General features: G+C 38.7%; 3 protein-coding genes across 3 annotated transcripts; 2 read left to right on the top strand and 1 right to left on the bottom strand.

The window, feature by feature from the left end:
• Positions 1 to 1716: 1716 nt before the first annotated feature.
• On the bottom strand, positions 1717 to 5481 carry ppil6 (peptidylprolyl isomerase (cyclophilin)-like 6; the record flags this gene model as incomplete). The annotated part of the gene is made up of 8 exons (XM_083934570.1): positions 1717 to 1828; positions 1915 to 2050; positions 2710 to 2769; positions 3151 to 3298; positions 3443 to 3505; positions 3719 to 3907; positions 5199 to 5294; positions 5404 to 5481. The coding sequence occupies 8 exons, from the start codon at positions 5479 to 5481 to the stop codon at positions 1717 to 1719; spliced, it is 882 nt and encodes a 293-aa protein (XP_083790696.1).
• Positions 5482 to 5958: 477 nt separating this feature from the next.
• Positions 5959 to 13715, top strand: gen1 (GEN1 Holliday junction 5' flap endonuclease; the record flags this gene model as incomplete). The annotated part of the gene is made up of 13 exons (XM_083934569.1): positions 5959 to 6119; positions 7230 to 7431; positions 7527 to 7703; positions 8290 to 8400; positions 9146 to 9219; positions 9527 to 9612; positions 9847 to 9997; positions 10429 to 10465; positions 10572 to 10652; positions 10732 to 10862; positions 10964 to 11025; positions 11764 to 11913; positions 12394 to 13715. The coding sequence occupies 13 exons, from the start codon at positions 5959 to 5961 to the stop codon at positions 13713 to 13715; spliced, it is 2745 nt and encodes a 914-aa protein (XP_083790695.1).
• A 2292-nt stretch (positions 13716 to 16007) lies between these two features.
• On the top strand, positions 16008 to 16439 carry msgn1 (mesogenin 1; the record flags this gene model as incomplete). Its single annotated transcript, XM_083934450.1, has 1 exon — positions 16008 to 16439. The coding sequence occupies one exon, from the start codon at positions 16008 to 16010 to the stop codon at positions 16437 to 16439; it is 432 nt and encodes a 143-aa protein (XP_083790576.1).
• Between the last annotated feature and the right edge of the window lie 741 nt (positions 16440 to 17180).

Here is a 17180-nt window from a genome sequence, read left to right as displayed (position 1 = left end):
ACTGACTCCATACAGGGCCTCGGGGCACACATGCAGGACATGCCCCCTCTGACTGAAGCCACGGGAGTGATATTATATGATAAAAACAATACAAAAAAGATCATTCGGCTGACTGTCACCTTTTTTTATCATCCTACTGGGGAAACGTCACGTCATTTGAATCTTTCAGTATTACATTTAGAAAATATCTAAATTAACAATAGGAAATGTGTAATTATTGTTATCATTATGGTGTGTTGTTGAGAGTTTCAATTGTTTCTCTTCAGAGACTCTGCAGGGCTTTTTATTTTACCTAAGTTTTATATTTATTAGCCCACAGTCTTATTTATTTGAATTACATTTGTACTGCATTACATTTATCCCAGTACCCCGTGAATGTACCATGCGACATATACTAGCTTCATTTTGTGAGGATTATAAGTGATGATTCATTCGGTTAATACAAGTAAAAAAGTAAATATATGGCCATCTGAGTTACCCAGCAATGCATGACATATTTCATAGACAAACATTTTCAGTTCTCCCTACCTTATTTTCACAGTTGTTTTTGCTTTATAGTACCTGCACAGGTTTATTCTGGGCCCAATAAATATATAGAATAACATTAGTGAATATTATGTATGCAGTTGGTTCTACCTGTAGGTGTTTATGTGTTACATGTAACTCCCAAAACAAAAGCAAACCACTGTAAAATTATAATAATATCTCTCTCACATACACAGATTAATTGATGTGGAACTAGGGCTGTGCTTGGAATATGAACACAGCAATATATCATATATATATATATATATATATATATATATATATATATATATATATATATATATATATATCATATATATATATATATATATATATATATATATATATATATATATCTGCAAATGCTGTGACATCAGTTTTTAAAATGAAACATCACCTATGGTGCACAATAAAGCCAAACGGTGGCAGCCAAGGCCAATCCACATTACACAGACAGTTCATGTCTCAATTCAAAACAAGCATTCAATCATGCATATTAAGTATAAAAATGTAAGCATATTTGATTTGCCTTTATTAATTAGAAACGGAAAATTCTATATTGTGTTAAGATCTCTGTGGGCCTTGATTTAAGGTGTTTCAGGGCGGTAGTAGCTCAGTCCATAGGTGACTGGGCTGGGAACCGGAGGGTTGCTGGTTAGAGTTCCTGTGTGGACCATGAATGGAGTGTGGACTGGTGGCTGGAGAGGTGCCAGTTCATCTCCTGGGCACTCGCTCTAACATCTCTCCATTGGTTGCATGTATATAGGTCCTGTCTGAGCATCTGTGTGTATTTCAGGCTTGTGGTTGTGTGTAAAATGAAAAAATATTCCCCATTCGCAGGACTAATAAAGGAATTCTTCTTCTTCAACCTGTGTGATCACTGTGCTCCAGAATAATAAAGATTCAAAAATCAATGTGTGTTTCAGTATATGTATCATATTGTGACCTCTAAATCATAATATTGTATTGTGAGGTTGTCACACTTAGCCCTTATGTGGAACCCCTAAAGAATTATAAAATGTTAGTTAACAAGGACACAAAGACACAAAACGTAGTGTATCTGAGTCATGCACAGAATGCCAAACACATACAAAAGCTTTGGAGAGAAGCAAATGTAAGTTGAATATTACATGCAGCTTATGTTTATTCAATCACATGAAAAACAATGAAAAAATGATTTAAACACCAAACTTAAACCGTAAACACTCCACAATCTGTAACTTTACAATCATACTTGGGTCGTTCATTGCAGGTCACAACTGCCTCTAATCTTCTGAGGACGTCGACACCCTCAACCACGTGACTAGAATGGAAAATAAAGGCATAAAGGTGTAGGCTCGAGCCAAAGATAATGCAGGATTGGTAAAATGAAACAGATGTGATACAAACCCAAAGGCAACATAGGTCCTGTCCATCCAGGGTGTGGGCTGCAGGGTGATGTAGAACTGGGATCCATTGCTGTGGGGACCCTTATTGGCCATTCCTAGAGTGCCCCGTCTAGTGTGGGTCACGGCAAAGCTCTCGTCTAAAGGGAAAAAGGAGCTGACAGTATAATGAAATCCACAAGTATACATGCTAATACTGATTGATTGATTAAAAATGTTATTTTAAATATGCAAAAAAAAAACATTAAAATAAATGATGTTACTCCAGATAGAAAGCATAATTAGATACATGAACGACAAACATTTGCTGATTTAAATCAGAAGTTTAGAAGTTTACACTTATCTAATCCCCTTATCCAAAACTAATTTTAATTAAGCTTCCTTAGTCATAATTATTATTATTATTAACAATTTCATTTATTATTATTATTCATTATATATATATTTTTTATGTATCTAAATATATCGTTTTCTACAAATAAAATGTATTACTTATATGATCATATCAAATATATACTATTCTTTTATTCAAATTCTTTCACTTTTCTCACACAATAAATAAATAATGTAAGAATTCACAAATATATGTATATATAATATATATATATATCATACATATATAACCTAACTATTGATATATTATAGTATCAAAACTATAATTGAATTCAGAAATTCCCCCAAAAGTAATTTAAAAAAAAAGAACAAATAACAACTAAATAAATAAACAATTAACACCCAGTGATAACCAAACATCCTCATCCATGTACTGTAAATATCTTGGACTGTTTATGTTTTGTACCTTCAAACGTTGGTCCATAAATGGACTCCCCTCCATCACCTTTCCTCTCTGGAGAAATATCTGTAAAATTGAAAGATACAGCTACTATATGACTAGATCATAGTTATACTATAAAAACAAAAACTAGTTTGCTGACGACTTTAAATTCTGTCATATTGAAACAAGGGTTGTAATGAGGAATGTGGATAGGCAGTCGAGGAGTTCACAGCTTATTTTACTGCTACATCTTAATTCCAGGACTAATAATTTATGGATATATTGCCCATCTTTATGAGTGGCATTTGCAGAATGTGAGTTTTATTTCATGCGTAAATAAAATGAACTGCTCTGATGCTAAAGTTGGATGGGAGATTATGTATTTATATCCTAATTGTATTGAATTTGTATGTGAAAACCGAATAAATGTTATTAATATTGTTATAGGACTTGTGTTGACCATACCTCCGCCTTGCACCCAGCCGTTGGGCACCACACGATGAAACACGGAGCCCTTGTAGCAAAGTGGGAGACCGCTCTGTGACAGACCTCGCTCTCCTGTACACAGAGCCTCGAAGTTCTTTGATGTCTTTGGACAAATGTCTGAGAAGAGCTGAGGAGAGGGAGAACAATGCGCCTTGTTGACATGCTGCTATTCTGTAGTAGTCATGTAGTTTTGTATATCAGTCATTTCAATAATAACGCTGTCAAATTTGAGTGTATAGGATGCTTACAGAAGTCAGAATATGTGCCTCACCTCAAACAATAACTTCCCCACTGCCTCTCCTGCTATCTCAATGTCCATGAAGACAAACTGGTGCTATAATGAAAGGATAGAGATATGTATTCTTTTCATTTTTATGTTTCATGATGGAACAAATAAAATAAATATGTGATTTTTATAGAGGAATATTCAGAGTCACTGATGACTGTAACTATCATTGGAGCCTGATGGTCACCACAAAAAAAATACTTCTCATCCATCTTTCTTTTACCCATATTTGTTATTTATGTGACTGTGGTCTTGACTTACCCCAGTGTTATGGAGGTGTTTGGTGTAGCAGTCCTGAGCGAGAGACTTATAGAAAGCCTGCGGCCGAGTGAAAGAGAAACTCCACTGATTCTTGGCCCAGCTGGCGAGATCCTTCTCATCGCCGAGGAAAAGGCCGTTCAGAAAGCACATCAGGCTGCTGGAGTACTGCCATGTTTCACCACGCAGCTCCTTGAATCACAAGCATCGAACAACAGATGTGTTGTGAGTCAGCCTTTCAGAATAAGCACAACGTCAAACTACGGCAGTATTGTGTGGTTTAGCTGTTTAGTTAAAACCCTAAGTTCATACAGTCTGGCACAATGTTGAAGAGTAACAAGTATATTTACTCAAGAGTCCAGTTGTCATGCATTTGACCTTTACTTTTACTACAATGCCCAGCCAGCAGTATACAGCTGAATTAAAATGAGCTCCACTTCGATCAGATACAATATTTAAATGATGTAATGCATCATTAATAATAATAATAATAATAATAACAATAATAATATAATATTAATAACAACAACCCGTAATAGTAATGTGACATAGGCCAGATCAATATTTTACTTCTAATCCTTCTCTACGTTTACTTAAAGCATCTACACCGCCGTGGTGCACCCACACATGTGTTTTAACTTAGTTTGCCTGATTAGAAGTTTGCCTGTTTGATAGACATCTGTGTTACTTTTCTAAACGTAGTGTTCACAACTTAAATATGAACATTTCTTATCAGTACATTAAGAGAGGTGACATGATCTGTTTCCCAGCACAGCTCTTTTAACATCACTTTTAACTTTTAACCTGCAGTGGTCTAATCAGTAGCTATAAGTCCTGTAAAGGGCCTTTGAGTCTGAATGTTGTACTTTAAATGGGGTATTTATTTTATTTATTGTTTTACTGGCATTGCTACTTTCATCATTATCTTTATTTAGAACAAACAATTAAACAAATGAAAAAATGAATTGACAAAATGAATACAAAAAACTACTCCAATTCAGAAAAAAAGAACAAAAAAGAAGAGAAACCCAAGAACAAGCACCATTGACATCTGTGAGATTTATATTCTGCTTCCCCATTTTGGTACTTTTCAAAAAACACCTTTTGTATTTTAAATTGCATTATATTCATACATTGTTTAATCTTTTCATTCAAAGACCATTCCACAAAACCACCCCACAAATGGAAATACACATAATCTTTAGGTTGGTCGAGTATAAAGCTGTTTCAAAAATAATTCCCCTCTACAGATATTGTATGTTTACAGGTAGCAGTTGGTGTCATTTTAAATACAGTGTATTGGTGACTTCATGATATCCTACATTGTTTCCTATACGAATAAGTAAAATGTCTAAATACTTCTTCCACCACAGTTCTTTAGCACACTTTCACAACTCTCCATCCCTGAATGGACAGCAATTTTTGCTCTTTAGGAATATTTTGCTTGAGAGGTTGGATTTCAAATACATACAATCCAACTTACCCTTTTCTTGTGGTTCAGATATGTGTGCCAGTCAAATTCGAGTAGTGGCTGAATCTTTGGATCCAGAAACGCCTCAGGAAACTTCTGTTTTAGTGCCTGTTGTTGCATAATGTTAGTCAAAAGATACAAGGGTAAACGTCCAGGTGGAAACTATCAATTATGCTACATAAAACTACAAACAAACGTCCATAAATGAACTGTTTACCTCGGCAATACTTTTGGCAACATGGAAATCACAGTCTTTAATTAAGCCGACAATTTCTATGTGTACTTTTGAGTCCATGGTCGATTATTAAAAAGAAAATACTCAGAAACATAAAACAAAAAAGTCCCCCATCTGTAAACAGGAGCCTTGTATCCATAGCAACAAGCATTTAGCGGCGCTTGAATATGACGTTCGTGATAAAACGTCAGGCGTCGATCTATTTCGTGGGTCTGTTCCTTTTCTTTCCACCTTGTTTTCATCAAGCACGTCAATTCAAACAGTAAGTGCTATATTCACTGCATAGAAAGCATTGTGGTGATATGTATTAAATGTAAATGTCGAATTATCCCTTTCTCGTCAACGTCGTGACGGTTAATACAGCAACAAGGCAGCGTAGTGTAGATATGTTGAACGAATTGGGACGCGGCCCAACGGCGCCAGTGTTTGAAAACTCCGACCGTCGTGTCCTGTTGTTTTGTGTTGTTAAGTATTAACCGTTATTTTTACACTATTTACCTCCCGTTTAATCAGTTGGATACATTTTGGGAGTTGGTTATGGGTGTTCAAGACTTGTGGTCCATCGTGGAGCCGGTTCGTGAGTCGGTGCCGCTGTACAGTTTGAGCGGAAAGACGCTTGCAGTTGACCTGAGTTTATGGGTGTGCGAGGCCCAGCATGTCCAAGCGATGATGGGGAGAGTTACGAAGCCCCACCTGAGGTAAGTGTGGACCCCAGGGTGTCCTCAGAGTTACTGCAGGAGGTCCACCAAATTGTTTGATCATCTTTCCAATCTAATCTTTTTTTTCTCCCTTCAAAAATATGTCTGAAAATATACATTAACATGAATGCAACGTACTATTAGAAAGGCATACATTTGTGAAAAAATAAATAAATACATTTACACAACCCTGATGATAGGTTTACTGGCTTATAGGCAAGGTAGCCACTAAGGTAGCCACTAATGTAGTCACTAAAGTAACCACTAACGTAGTCACTAAAGTAGTCACTAAAGTAGCCACTAAAGTAGCCACTAACATAGTCACTAAGGTAGCCACTAAGGTAGTCACTAAAGTAGCCACTAACATAGTCACTAAGGTAGCCACTAAAGTAATCACTAATGTAGTCACTAAAGTAGCCACTAACATAGTCACTAAGGTAGCCACTAAGGTAGCCACTAAAGTAATCACTAATGTAGTCACTAAAGTAGCCACTAACATAGTCACTAAGGTAGTCACTAAGGTAGCCACTTAAGTAATCACTAGGGTAGTCACTAAAGTAGCCACTAATGTAATCACTAAAGTAGTCACTAAAGTAATCACTAGGGTAGCCACTAATGTAGTCACTAAAGTAGCCACTAACATAGTCACTAAGGTAGCCACTAAGGTAGCCACTAAGGTAGTCACTACGGTAGCCACTAAGGTAGTCACTAAGGCAGTCACTAGGTAATCACTAAAGTAGTCACTAATGTAGCCATGCACAGATACAATTGAGCTTAATGATTTAATGTGCCTTGAAACCAAATGTATATTTAACATAAACATATGATGTATAAATATATGAATATGTTTATAATGATCATTGTATTATCTTAGTATTATTATTATTACCATTAAAATCTGTGTGTATGCTTTAGGCCGCCCTAGCTGTTAGGCCCAGTTTAATATGCAACTCAATTTAATACAATATTTGTAGTAGGGGGTCCCTACTTCGTTGGTCTTTCAGCTAAGGGGTCCTTGGCCTAAAAAACATAGAAGACCCCTGCTTTAATTCATTCATCATCATGTTAACTTCAATTCAGATATTTAAAACCCTATCTCTTTGTTTCCAGGAACTTATTTTTTAGGGTGTCATCCCTCACGCTTATGGGGGTAAAGCTCGTCTTTGTGATGGAAGGAGAAGCCCCTAAACTTAAAGCAGAAACCATGAGCAAGAGGACACAAACAAAATATGGTGGATTCAAAAAGGCTTCTGCCCCCAAGAAGGCTACAATAAACACCAGCAGAGGGCGCTTTAAACATGTACTTAGAGAGGTCGGTTGGTCCTTTACTCACCTGCATCTCTAACACGAGTCAGTCACTATAAATCCTTGTATTTAAGTGCTCTTGTCCTTCTCTAACCCCTGTAGTGTGCAGACATGTTGGACTCTCTGGGTGTGCCATGGGTGACAGCCGCTGGGGAGGCTGAGGCCATGTGTGCCTACCTGGACTCGCAGGGCCTGGTGGACGGCTGCATCACTAATGATGGAGACGCCTTCTTGTATGGAGCCCGTACTGTCTACAGGAACTTCAATATGAACACTAAAGTATGTTTGTGAACGTTCATCTCAGTCATTCGCAGTGTAAGACATCTAGAAAAGGTTTATCCCAAATCGCTGGACCGTAGTTCGAATGTGCGTCACTTATGTAGATTCAGTGATTGACGATCCAATATCCTCTTTAAGATCCACCTTTATTTTGAAATGAATATGAGAAATGAATTACTTAAAAAGAATCAGAATTCTCTTTATTGACATTATACTTAGTACAATGAAATTTTGTATGGCTTCTCCCGTACACAACAATAAAAAAAATCAAAATAGAAACACAAAGACAAAGTCAGTAGGCAGCAGCTCGCAAATATCCTGAAAACAAAACGTTTTTAACATGTATATTTACAAAAAGGTACAATGTATTAAAAGTTATTAGTGCAAATCCTTTTCAGTCAGTTAGGAGGTGGGTGGGTGTGCGATCCACACAATGATGATAATGAATATTACTGTTAGCTGCCCTACACCTTTTAACTAGACAGTATTTCAGATACGTCTTTAATTCTGTTTATTTTTCTACTGATGCTTTTACTGTAAAAACACAAAAGATCTGCATAATATTGTTTCTTACTTCTCCCTCCAGGACCCTCAGGTGTACTGTTACAGGACCTCCAGAGTACAAACAGAGTTACATCTCTCCAGAGAGGACCTAGTTGGTCTGGCCGTCCTCCTTGGCTGTGATTATATTCCTAAAGTAGGAAAGCACATTAATCTGAAATTTGCATCCTCAAAAATCACCAACATGAATGACTTATCTTAAGTGTAATTCCCAGGGTCTTTTTCTGCATTTACATACATTAAATAAGACATCGAGACAGATTTTTTTTTTCGTGTAACAAATATTAACAAAGAAATCCGAGAGAGTCGCTGACAGCCGGACGTGGCTAACACTGATTAGCTCGGGAAGTGCGGTGAAGGTATTAAAACGGCTTTTTTTAACCACTAATGTTGCTCAAAATAACACCAAACCTCTGCAGTAGCATGATAAGAGTCCCTACACATAAAATGAAGCGTCAATGGGCTCCTTTCCTTTTGGATTGACTTTGGTAATCGACTTGAATGGACTTTACTATGAGAGGAGCTGGTACCGGGGCCAGTAGGTAAGTCTTAAAAAACACTCTTTTAATAAACTCTGGGTTCACTCACTATGTTGTTGGTGATTTGTTTTACATGTAGGGACTGTTATCATGCTACTGCAGAGGTTTGGTGTTATTTTGAGCAGGATTAGTGGTTAAAAAAAGACATTTTAATGCCCTGAGCTAACCAGTGTTAGCCACGTCCGGCTGTTAGCGACTCTCACGGATTTCTCCGTTAATAGTTTATACACAAATAAAAACTGTCTCAATGGCTTATCTGATGTGTGTAAGTCCAGAAAATGACCATGGGATGATTTTCTGCTGGTATTTTGCTTTGATTGTATATTGTCTTGCTTCCTTAAGGGCATACCTGGTGTTGGTAAAGAGCAAGCTCTAAGACTTATCCAGATGCTGAAAGGACAAACACTCCTGCAGAGGTAGGAAACACAGAGTCTTGCCTTTTGATTGCAGATAAGCAGTATTTTCATTTCTTTCTTTTTTTTTTTTTTTAAGATTTTTTTGGCAGTTTTCAACCCTTTTATTATTAAGGACAGACAGGAAATGGGGTGAGAGAGAGAAAGGGGGAGATATGCAGCAAAGGACCGCAGGTTGTAGTCGAACCCATGGCCGCTGCCTCGACCTTCAGCCTCTTTACATGGGGCGACTGCTCTAACCACTGTTTGCCTTTCTCACATAAAGGGTGTATATAGTGTTGTGTTTGTGACCTTTCTCTGATCACCTCAGGTTCATCCAGTGGAAGGAGGAGAATACGAGTGTGTCTGAGGGAGTTGTGAAGAAGGTTCCTCACTGTAACATATGTCAACATCCTGGTGAGTGGTGCCCTGCTTTGAACTCTGGTTCCTGAATCTAATAAGAGGGTGTGTGTGTGTCTGTTGGGGGCGGGGGTCACACATGGTTCATTTTAAAACATACACGTATGTGAAAGGCGGGTGAGGATGAATATGCCTCTGACTTTACACCCAAGCTGTAGTAGTGTCATAGATTGCAAAGTTGTTTTTCGTTTTTTCGAATATGACTTCTGATTCATCTCCTCCATTTTTCAGGCTCAGCAAAGACACATGAGCGCAGCGGCTGCATGCTTTGCGACAGTAAGCGTTTCTGTCAACCTCAAGACTTTGACTACCAATGTCCCTGTGACTGGCACCGCTATGAGCAGACCCGGCAGGCCTCGTCTTTTGAGGCAAATATCAGAAAGTACGTGACTCTCTGTAAATAAATAACTAAAGGGAAAATAGCAAATGTAAATGCATAAACAGAAATGTAATGGTGGAACAGCAAGCATAAGTTAGAGACAACATATTAAAAAGATCTAGAGTGGTAGCATTACTCTACCAATGATCGTCCTCCGTCAGTCTGAGGAGGAAACACTGCACTGAAACATTAATTGATTAGTTTCTTGTCAGAAAAATAATCAGCATTGATTAAGCTGTTTTCCTAATAAGGCAATTTAATTGTTGCAGCTCATCAAGTTAATATGAAATGAATATTTTCTGATATCTCTGGGATTTAGATTAAATTCTCAGACAAAACAAGACTTAGACGTCAACATAATGATGTACTGATTTCAAGGATGTTTTGTTTTCATGTGTAATCTGTTCATTTTGTTCATCTCATCATTTTTTTAGGAAAACACTGGCAAGTCAACAGTTCCCCTTTACAGAGGTACAGCTGTTTTCATCAGCTATAGTTTCGGTGCTATTGTTTAAATAACTGGTATAATAATGTACGGTATATGTTTGGGTTTTTAATACTTAAATTGCTTTTGCAGATCATTCATGAGTTCCTGATTTCCAAGGATAAGCCTGTGTCACATTTCAAGAGGAGACAGCCAAATATGAAGTTGATGCAGGTAATGGGATTATTTTAATGCTTTGTTCAGTTAGTTATATCTTTTAAGTTTGTGACATGTTAAAATGTGTGTTTCCCAGAAATTTGCCTATGAAAAGATGGAGTGGCCAAAGCACTACACCAGTGAGAAGGTTTTAGTCTTGATGACCTACGCAGAGTTGATGAACAGAAAATATGGAACAGAGATGTCCTCCCAAATCAAGCCCCTCAGGTAGCCCTACAAATTTCTTTAGTGGCGTTGTTGTGATAAAAAGTTTATTTTAGTACATGCATTATGAACAAAACATCTCTTTTCCCTTAAAAAAAAAAAAGAATATTGAAACCAAGGGTGAGGAGTTCCGTCTCGTGCTTCGAGATCATCTGGAGAACACCAGGTCAGTTTGTTATGCATTTAAGAAAACATCCTCTGGGTTGAGTGACGTGACGGCTGCATTAAGCGGAGGTTGGGGTGCGGGGTGCTCGTCACCGGCTCGTCTGTTAGTGACTTGCTGTGAGGTGGGGTTCAGAGGTGACAGATCAGTCACAACAGACACGAGGTGCTAAACTGGCTTCCTCCCCGAGCTGGGAAATCTGTCATATCAAGGTCCACCTCACTAACAAGCCCGTCTGACTTGAGAAACTCTCAACCCACTCATCCAGAATGTGGTTTCTCATATTTTATTTTTTTATTAAACTCATACATGTTGCTCTTAAGTTTGTGTCATACCAACATCTCTCAGTTTCATTGAAAAGGCTAAAATCTATATTTTTATTGTAATTTGTATTTAAAAAACATTTCAACATTTCTTTGCTTATTTACCCTGTTCGATATAGCTAAACAGGAAATTTGATGACGACATCTTAGGCTCTAGGAAATTTAAATGGATTTTTTTTCTATATGTTTATAGGCCAGGCGATTAATCGAAAATATAATGGACAGTAATGGATAATAAAAAATATATATAGTAATAGTTGCATTCCTCGTGAAAAGTGGTGCAGATACTTTACTCTGTTTACATATTAATTATATCTTGCATCTTTTACTGATGCTTCTGTTATTTGCACTGTCGTCTTGGCTGGTATAACAATGAAAATGTTTCAGTTTGGACCTCACCTTGATGTTATTTCTGCAGAACATTACGTGTTTCCTGAGGATCGGCCTGCAGAGGACCAACACGAGGTGAGGACGGTGGAGGAAGAGTCTCTCTTCCGTGTGGCCTACCCAGAGTTGGTGGAGAGCTACCTGAGAGACAAAGCTCTGACCGAAGAGAACAAGACCAAGAGTGAGTCAATAACTTATTATATTTACTTTGGATAAATACATATACATACATTTAAGTACATAAGAATGAATTTCTGTGAAGATTTTTGTAAAATTAACCAGTAAATGTAGCTAAAAAAGCTCCCACCAGACTTGACAAACTCCAAGATTTCCCACACTGTGCTGACACGGGTGTCCTGATCAAAGGCACCTGGAGCTTTGACTTGTTTTTTCAAGGCTGTCTATTGCAGCAGCTCTGACACCTGAAAATGTAGAGTTTGGCAGCTCAACCGGTTCACACCAAATGCTTTGATGCAGCTGAGAGGTGTCTGTCTCACAGGCTTCGCTGTCACTTTATGCAGGTTGTACCCTAACCCCCCCGGTCATAACTGCTGTAGAGGTTCACTTCCTAATGTGTCGGTTAGAGTGTATGTCTTGACCATTAACTCCTGAAACCCTTTAGCTGCTGAACACTGACATCTGATCTCAATCTTCTTCACAGAGAAAAAGCCAAAGAATAAAAAGGAGAAGTCATGTGACGTCTCTGATGGTATTTCGGATCTCTTGGCTCAGATGACCCTGCAGAGTTTCTCTAAAACTCAACAACAAATACACGCCGCTACCATAACAAACTCGGATGAACCAGAAGTGTTAATTTTGGACACTCCAGTGAACCACAAACAGCAGCAGAAGTCAAAAGAAGACTGCAGCAGCAGTCTGGGCGATTACCCCAACACTCCTCTTTCTCATGCAGAATCAGAGGCTGCTGCTTCACCGTCTGTCTCTGCTGTGATCGACGCTCTACACCTAAGTGATATTGACTGGGATGCTTTGTCCTTCACATCTTCTCCAACTCCCCAGTCGGCTACAAACCACACCACTGAGCCACCAAAGCTGAGCAAAGCCACAGACAGTGATGCCAAGGAAAGCGAAGTCGAAAACACCAAGCATAAGTCCTCAAGTGATGTCAGAGTAGCAGCTCCAGAGTTGTGTCCTCTAAGGGAAAGGCTGCTCATTAGGAACACAGCTAAAGCTATAGTCCAGAAGGAGATACACAATGATGTGGTCTCAAAACAACTAAGTTATGAGTGTCCCCTTGTCAACAACACGTCTTCTCATAACTCAAAACCAAATGGACAGATCCCCAGAAAAGGTAGCAGTGACAGTAAATTGACAGCAAAGGAATCTGCTGTTTACAAAAAAGATCCACTCACTGACAAAAAGCAAAACAGTTCAGAAACTCACAGTCCGAAGCAGCAGTCGAGACCTTCAGCTCAAAGTAAAACAAAGGACAAATGTAATGTAAAGCCTCCTCAGAAATATAAATTTGTCCGAAAAGTAATTCCATCATTGGTTGTCCCACCACAGAGGTGCCACTCTGACCCGGGTCAAAGTGACAAGGACAGGAACGCGTCGCGGACCTCCAAGAAGAGCGTGTGTATGAGCGTGTGTTCATCCAGCGAGGGCAGCGATGCAGAGAACCAGCAGTCTGGACCTCAAAGAAGAACTAAGATCAGGTCCATGAACAAGATCAAGAGCAGCTTCCTCTCAGACTTCACCCTGATACCGAAAACATCCAAACCAACAGTGAAAACTGCTCCTACTGTTCAGTTATCACATCCAAAATCTCAGAGCTGCAGTGCAGGTATCGCGAAACCTGTAGCACCTAAAAGCAAATGCCCCGATGTCTCGCCAGCTCATGTGGATGGTGATGTGTTCCCTCAGTCTCCAGCATCGCCTGTCGTCGTGTTAGATAGTGATGATTCAGTGATCTCTAGTCCACTGCCACTGGCGGAGAGACTGAGACTGAAATTCCTGAAGTGAGCAGCATGATTACAGGAGGGTGGACCAGAGCAGCTTTTTGTGTTGAATGAGAAACTTTATTCTTAACCTTGAAAATGGAGGTTGACCAAAAAAAAAAAAATCTTATCTCAAGGTCCACTAACTAACTTTTTACAGAAGTGCTGCAACAATTGGACGATTATTCAGTAGACAGAACATAAAACAGCAACTCTTGAAAATCCAAATAAGTCAAACATTTATTTCTAGCTACTCAAATATGAGGATTTGCTGCTTTTCATTGTCTTATTATAACAGCTTGATTATCAAACCAGGACAATGGAGACACTACAAAATGTGCTTACAAAATTGTAACCATGCCAATAACAACACACACAAAGCCGTCAGGATATAAATAAATACACATTAAAAGGATGCCATCAATTTAAAACTGTCCCCCAAAAAAATAATCACCCAACACAACAGCATTTCTGCTTTGGTCTAGGAATGTTTCGGCTCTTTCAAACTGAACAGAATATTCTGGACATTGTGAAGTGGTTGGAGATAAATATCTAGCTAAAGTACACTTGAAAAGGTTCATGTCTAGGGCTGCGTTATTTTGCATTATGTCAAATAAGAGAAAAACGCTGCACGGATCAGGGAAATGTGACGCTTCTCAATCTGCATTCCTCTCTTACAGACATTATGACTTTCTCACTTTTGATTTAAACCTTTCAAGAAGGAGTCAACCTCAGAAAATATAATCATTTCGTCCAGCGAAATTTGGATTTATTAGTATGTGTTTCAACCCTGGACTCCTGTGTTTTTATTCAAATCAAGCTTGACAAAATTCACAAGTTCAAATTAAAGAGAACTTCATAAATGTGTACTTTAAACATCTTATTAAAAGGTTTTTATACAGTGAATGTATTAGTTTAGCAGAAAATGAATACATTATGAAATTAGAAAAGCGACTTAAAGTTTGAAGACCCCAGGATAATTTTGTGCCAGAATTACACTTAAATTTCTTTTTTTTAAACTGGATTTTATTAAAGCTGTGCTCTTACATTTATCCAATGTATGCTGTGATATTGGAAGGCTTGACTGGTTGTCTTGCTCATCAACAAAACATGAAGTTGTTCAAATAAATATTTTTTTATGAATGTTTTGTTGTAGCAAAGTTTGATGTGCTGTAACCTGCTCCGCTGATCCTGAAAGGAAGAGTTGATGTAAATCAGAAGAAAAGGTTTGTGGATTAGCACAGTTTATCAGTATCCAACACCATTTAACAGCACCACATGTGCTTATTTTCTCTCACTGCTGTTTGACAAGCTACATGTCACTCCACATCGAGAGAGAGAAGGCTACAGCAGAGGATGCTGAGCCATTGGTTTTTACAGCCTGCCAGTGTTGCTCCCCTTGATCATGAGTGAGGCCTTACACACCTTTTCAGACATGAAAGGTCTGGCAGGAGCTTGGTGACAGCTGCATCCTCTGCCCAAATAACAACTCAACCCTAGTGCTGGCTCTTAAATCAGGTTTGTCAGGATAATCCAGAGGGTTTTCCATTGCAAATCACCTCCTGAAGAATGAGTTGTGTCATTTTATTGTGAATTATTGAGATATTGAGATATTTATGCTTGATGGAAACAGGAAAACTGCATTGAAAATAAGCAGCATGTCTCCAGGTGACAAATAGTAAAATATTTGTGCAATCAAAAGGTCAAACAGGATTGTAAGACTTGGTTTTATAAATGATATAATACATTTTTTTGGCCTTTAATTACATCCTTTCCAGCGAGACGATGATTGCTGCTCATTCTAAACCTTTAGATCTGATAAGTTTTACACATCTCTGTAAGGCCATTCTCTTAAGTTAAACATTAGTATGTTTTTTTCTACTAGGTAACTTCCAGACTGAAGGCACACGCAGACCTGAGTTGCCAGAGAGGTGTGAAGCTCTCAGGTGAAACAGCATCCTCTTATTCCTTCATTAGACGCATCACATCAAACTGATAATTGTCGCCGTGCAGACTTTAAAGAGTAATTTCCCACAAAAGGAATCTAATTATTTTTCTTTCTATCACATTATCCGTCTATTTAGCCTTATTCACACCACAGTGATAACGAACGACGCCCTTCGGGAAGGTCGCATTTTGGCACTTGAGGATTTCTTTGAACTTTTTTTCGCCTGAGCTGTGAACCCATAAACCTCCGGAGATCTGCTTCTATATAAAAACGCTTTCACAAAATCACCCTCTCAGAATCAGCCTGTCATTCAGCCCCTGATGTCATCCTCGCTGCACGGACGTCTGGAAGTCTCGAGATATTTCTAACATGGACCTGGAGGTTGTTACAGCTAAAATACTGTCAGAGTGGAAGAGCCACGGGAGCACTTTTGGAGAAGATCGTGACTCGCTTCAGTCCACCTCACCGGAGTCCTCAATAGACTCCATGTGCTCTTCACCGGAGATGTGCTACTCCAGCGGGCATCGGGAGATGAAGGATTTCCCTTTCGGCTTCACGGGACGCAGAGTGAGTCCAACAGCGCAGAGACTGAGCAAACCCAAGATGTCCACCAAAAGACGCATGAAGGCCAGCGAGAGGGAGAAGATGCGGATGAGGAGTCTTGCAGAGGCTCTGCACCAGCTCCGTGACTACCTGCCGCCAGACTACAGCAAGACAGGCCAGCCCCTGACCAAGATACAAACCCTCAAATACACAATTGAATATATCAACAAGCTTTCAGACATCCTGAGCCGCGCGTAACGGACGCACATTGACTTTTTACGCATCAGGCTTACTCTCATCTGGACATTTTAATTGAGTTGGTTTTATATATTTTATGAGTAATACAACATCTGTAAGATAACTTAATCATTGGATTTCATTTAATATTGCCCTTGATTGCCCTTCTTTTGATGTAAATATTTTTTTGCGGGCACTTTTTTTTGTATATGAAGCTTCCTTTATGAATTCAGTGTGTGGAAATAGAGTTTGCTACTTGTTGATATGTAGCCTTTGTATCTTAATGGGTATGAAATACAGCTTTATAATGAAGAATCTATCCTGTGTGTTTGTGTTAACAGAGAACTTAGAGAAACCTCATAATACTTGTTGTTTTTGGTGTATTTTACTGTAGCTGCATGGTATGTTGAAGTTTTGTTGTGTCTGAAAGCTATTAAATAATTGTTCCTGTTGTATTTTGTAAATGAGTTAAATTGTCTATCAGTTCTTCTTCTATCTTCCCAAACAGTAAAAACGTGTCAGGCTTATTTAACATGTTCACACTGTTGTTCCCTTGGTTACAGTGTGAACCATCTAGATAACACACACGTTTTATACCTCTACAGTAAATTAGTGATGTATGTGCTGAACTTGTGGCCCAGTTAATTAATGAGCCGTCTTCAGGATCAGCGGCTCAATGGTAACGCACGCTAGCCCGATTCCTCCAATCAGAATGCAGAAATACCGAACGCAGCATGAATGACAGCAGCGAGTAGCCAATCA

This window comes from Echiichthys vipera (genome assembly GCF_963691815.1).
Source record: "Echiichthys vipera genome assembly, chromosome: 19".
Lineage (NCBI taxonomy): Eukaryota > Metazoa > Chordata > Actinopteri > Perciformes > Trachinidae > Echiichthys > Echiichthys vipera.
Note: the sequence above shows the minus strand (reverse complement) of the source record. Positions and strands in the feature narration are given on the sequence as shown.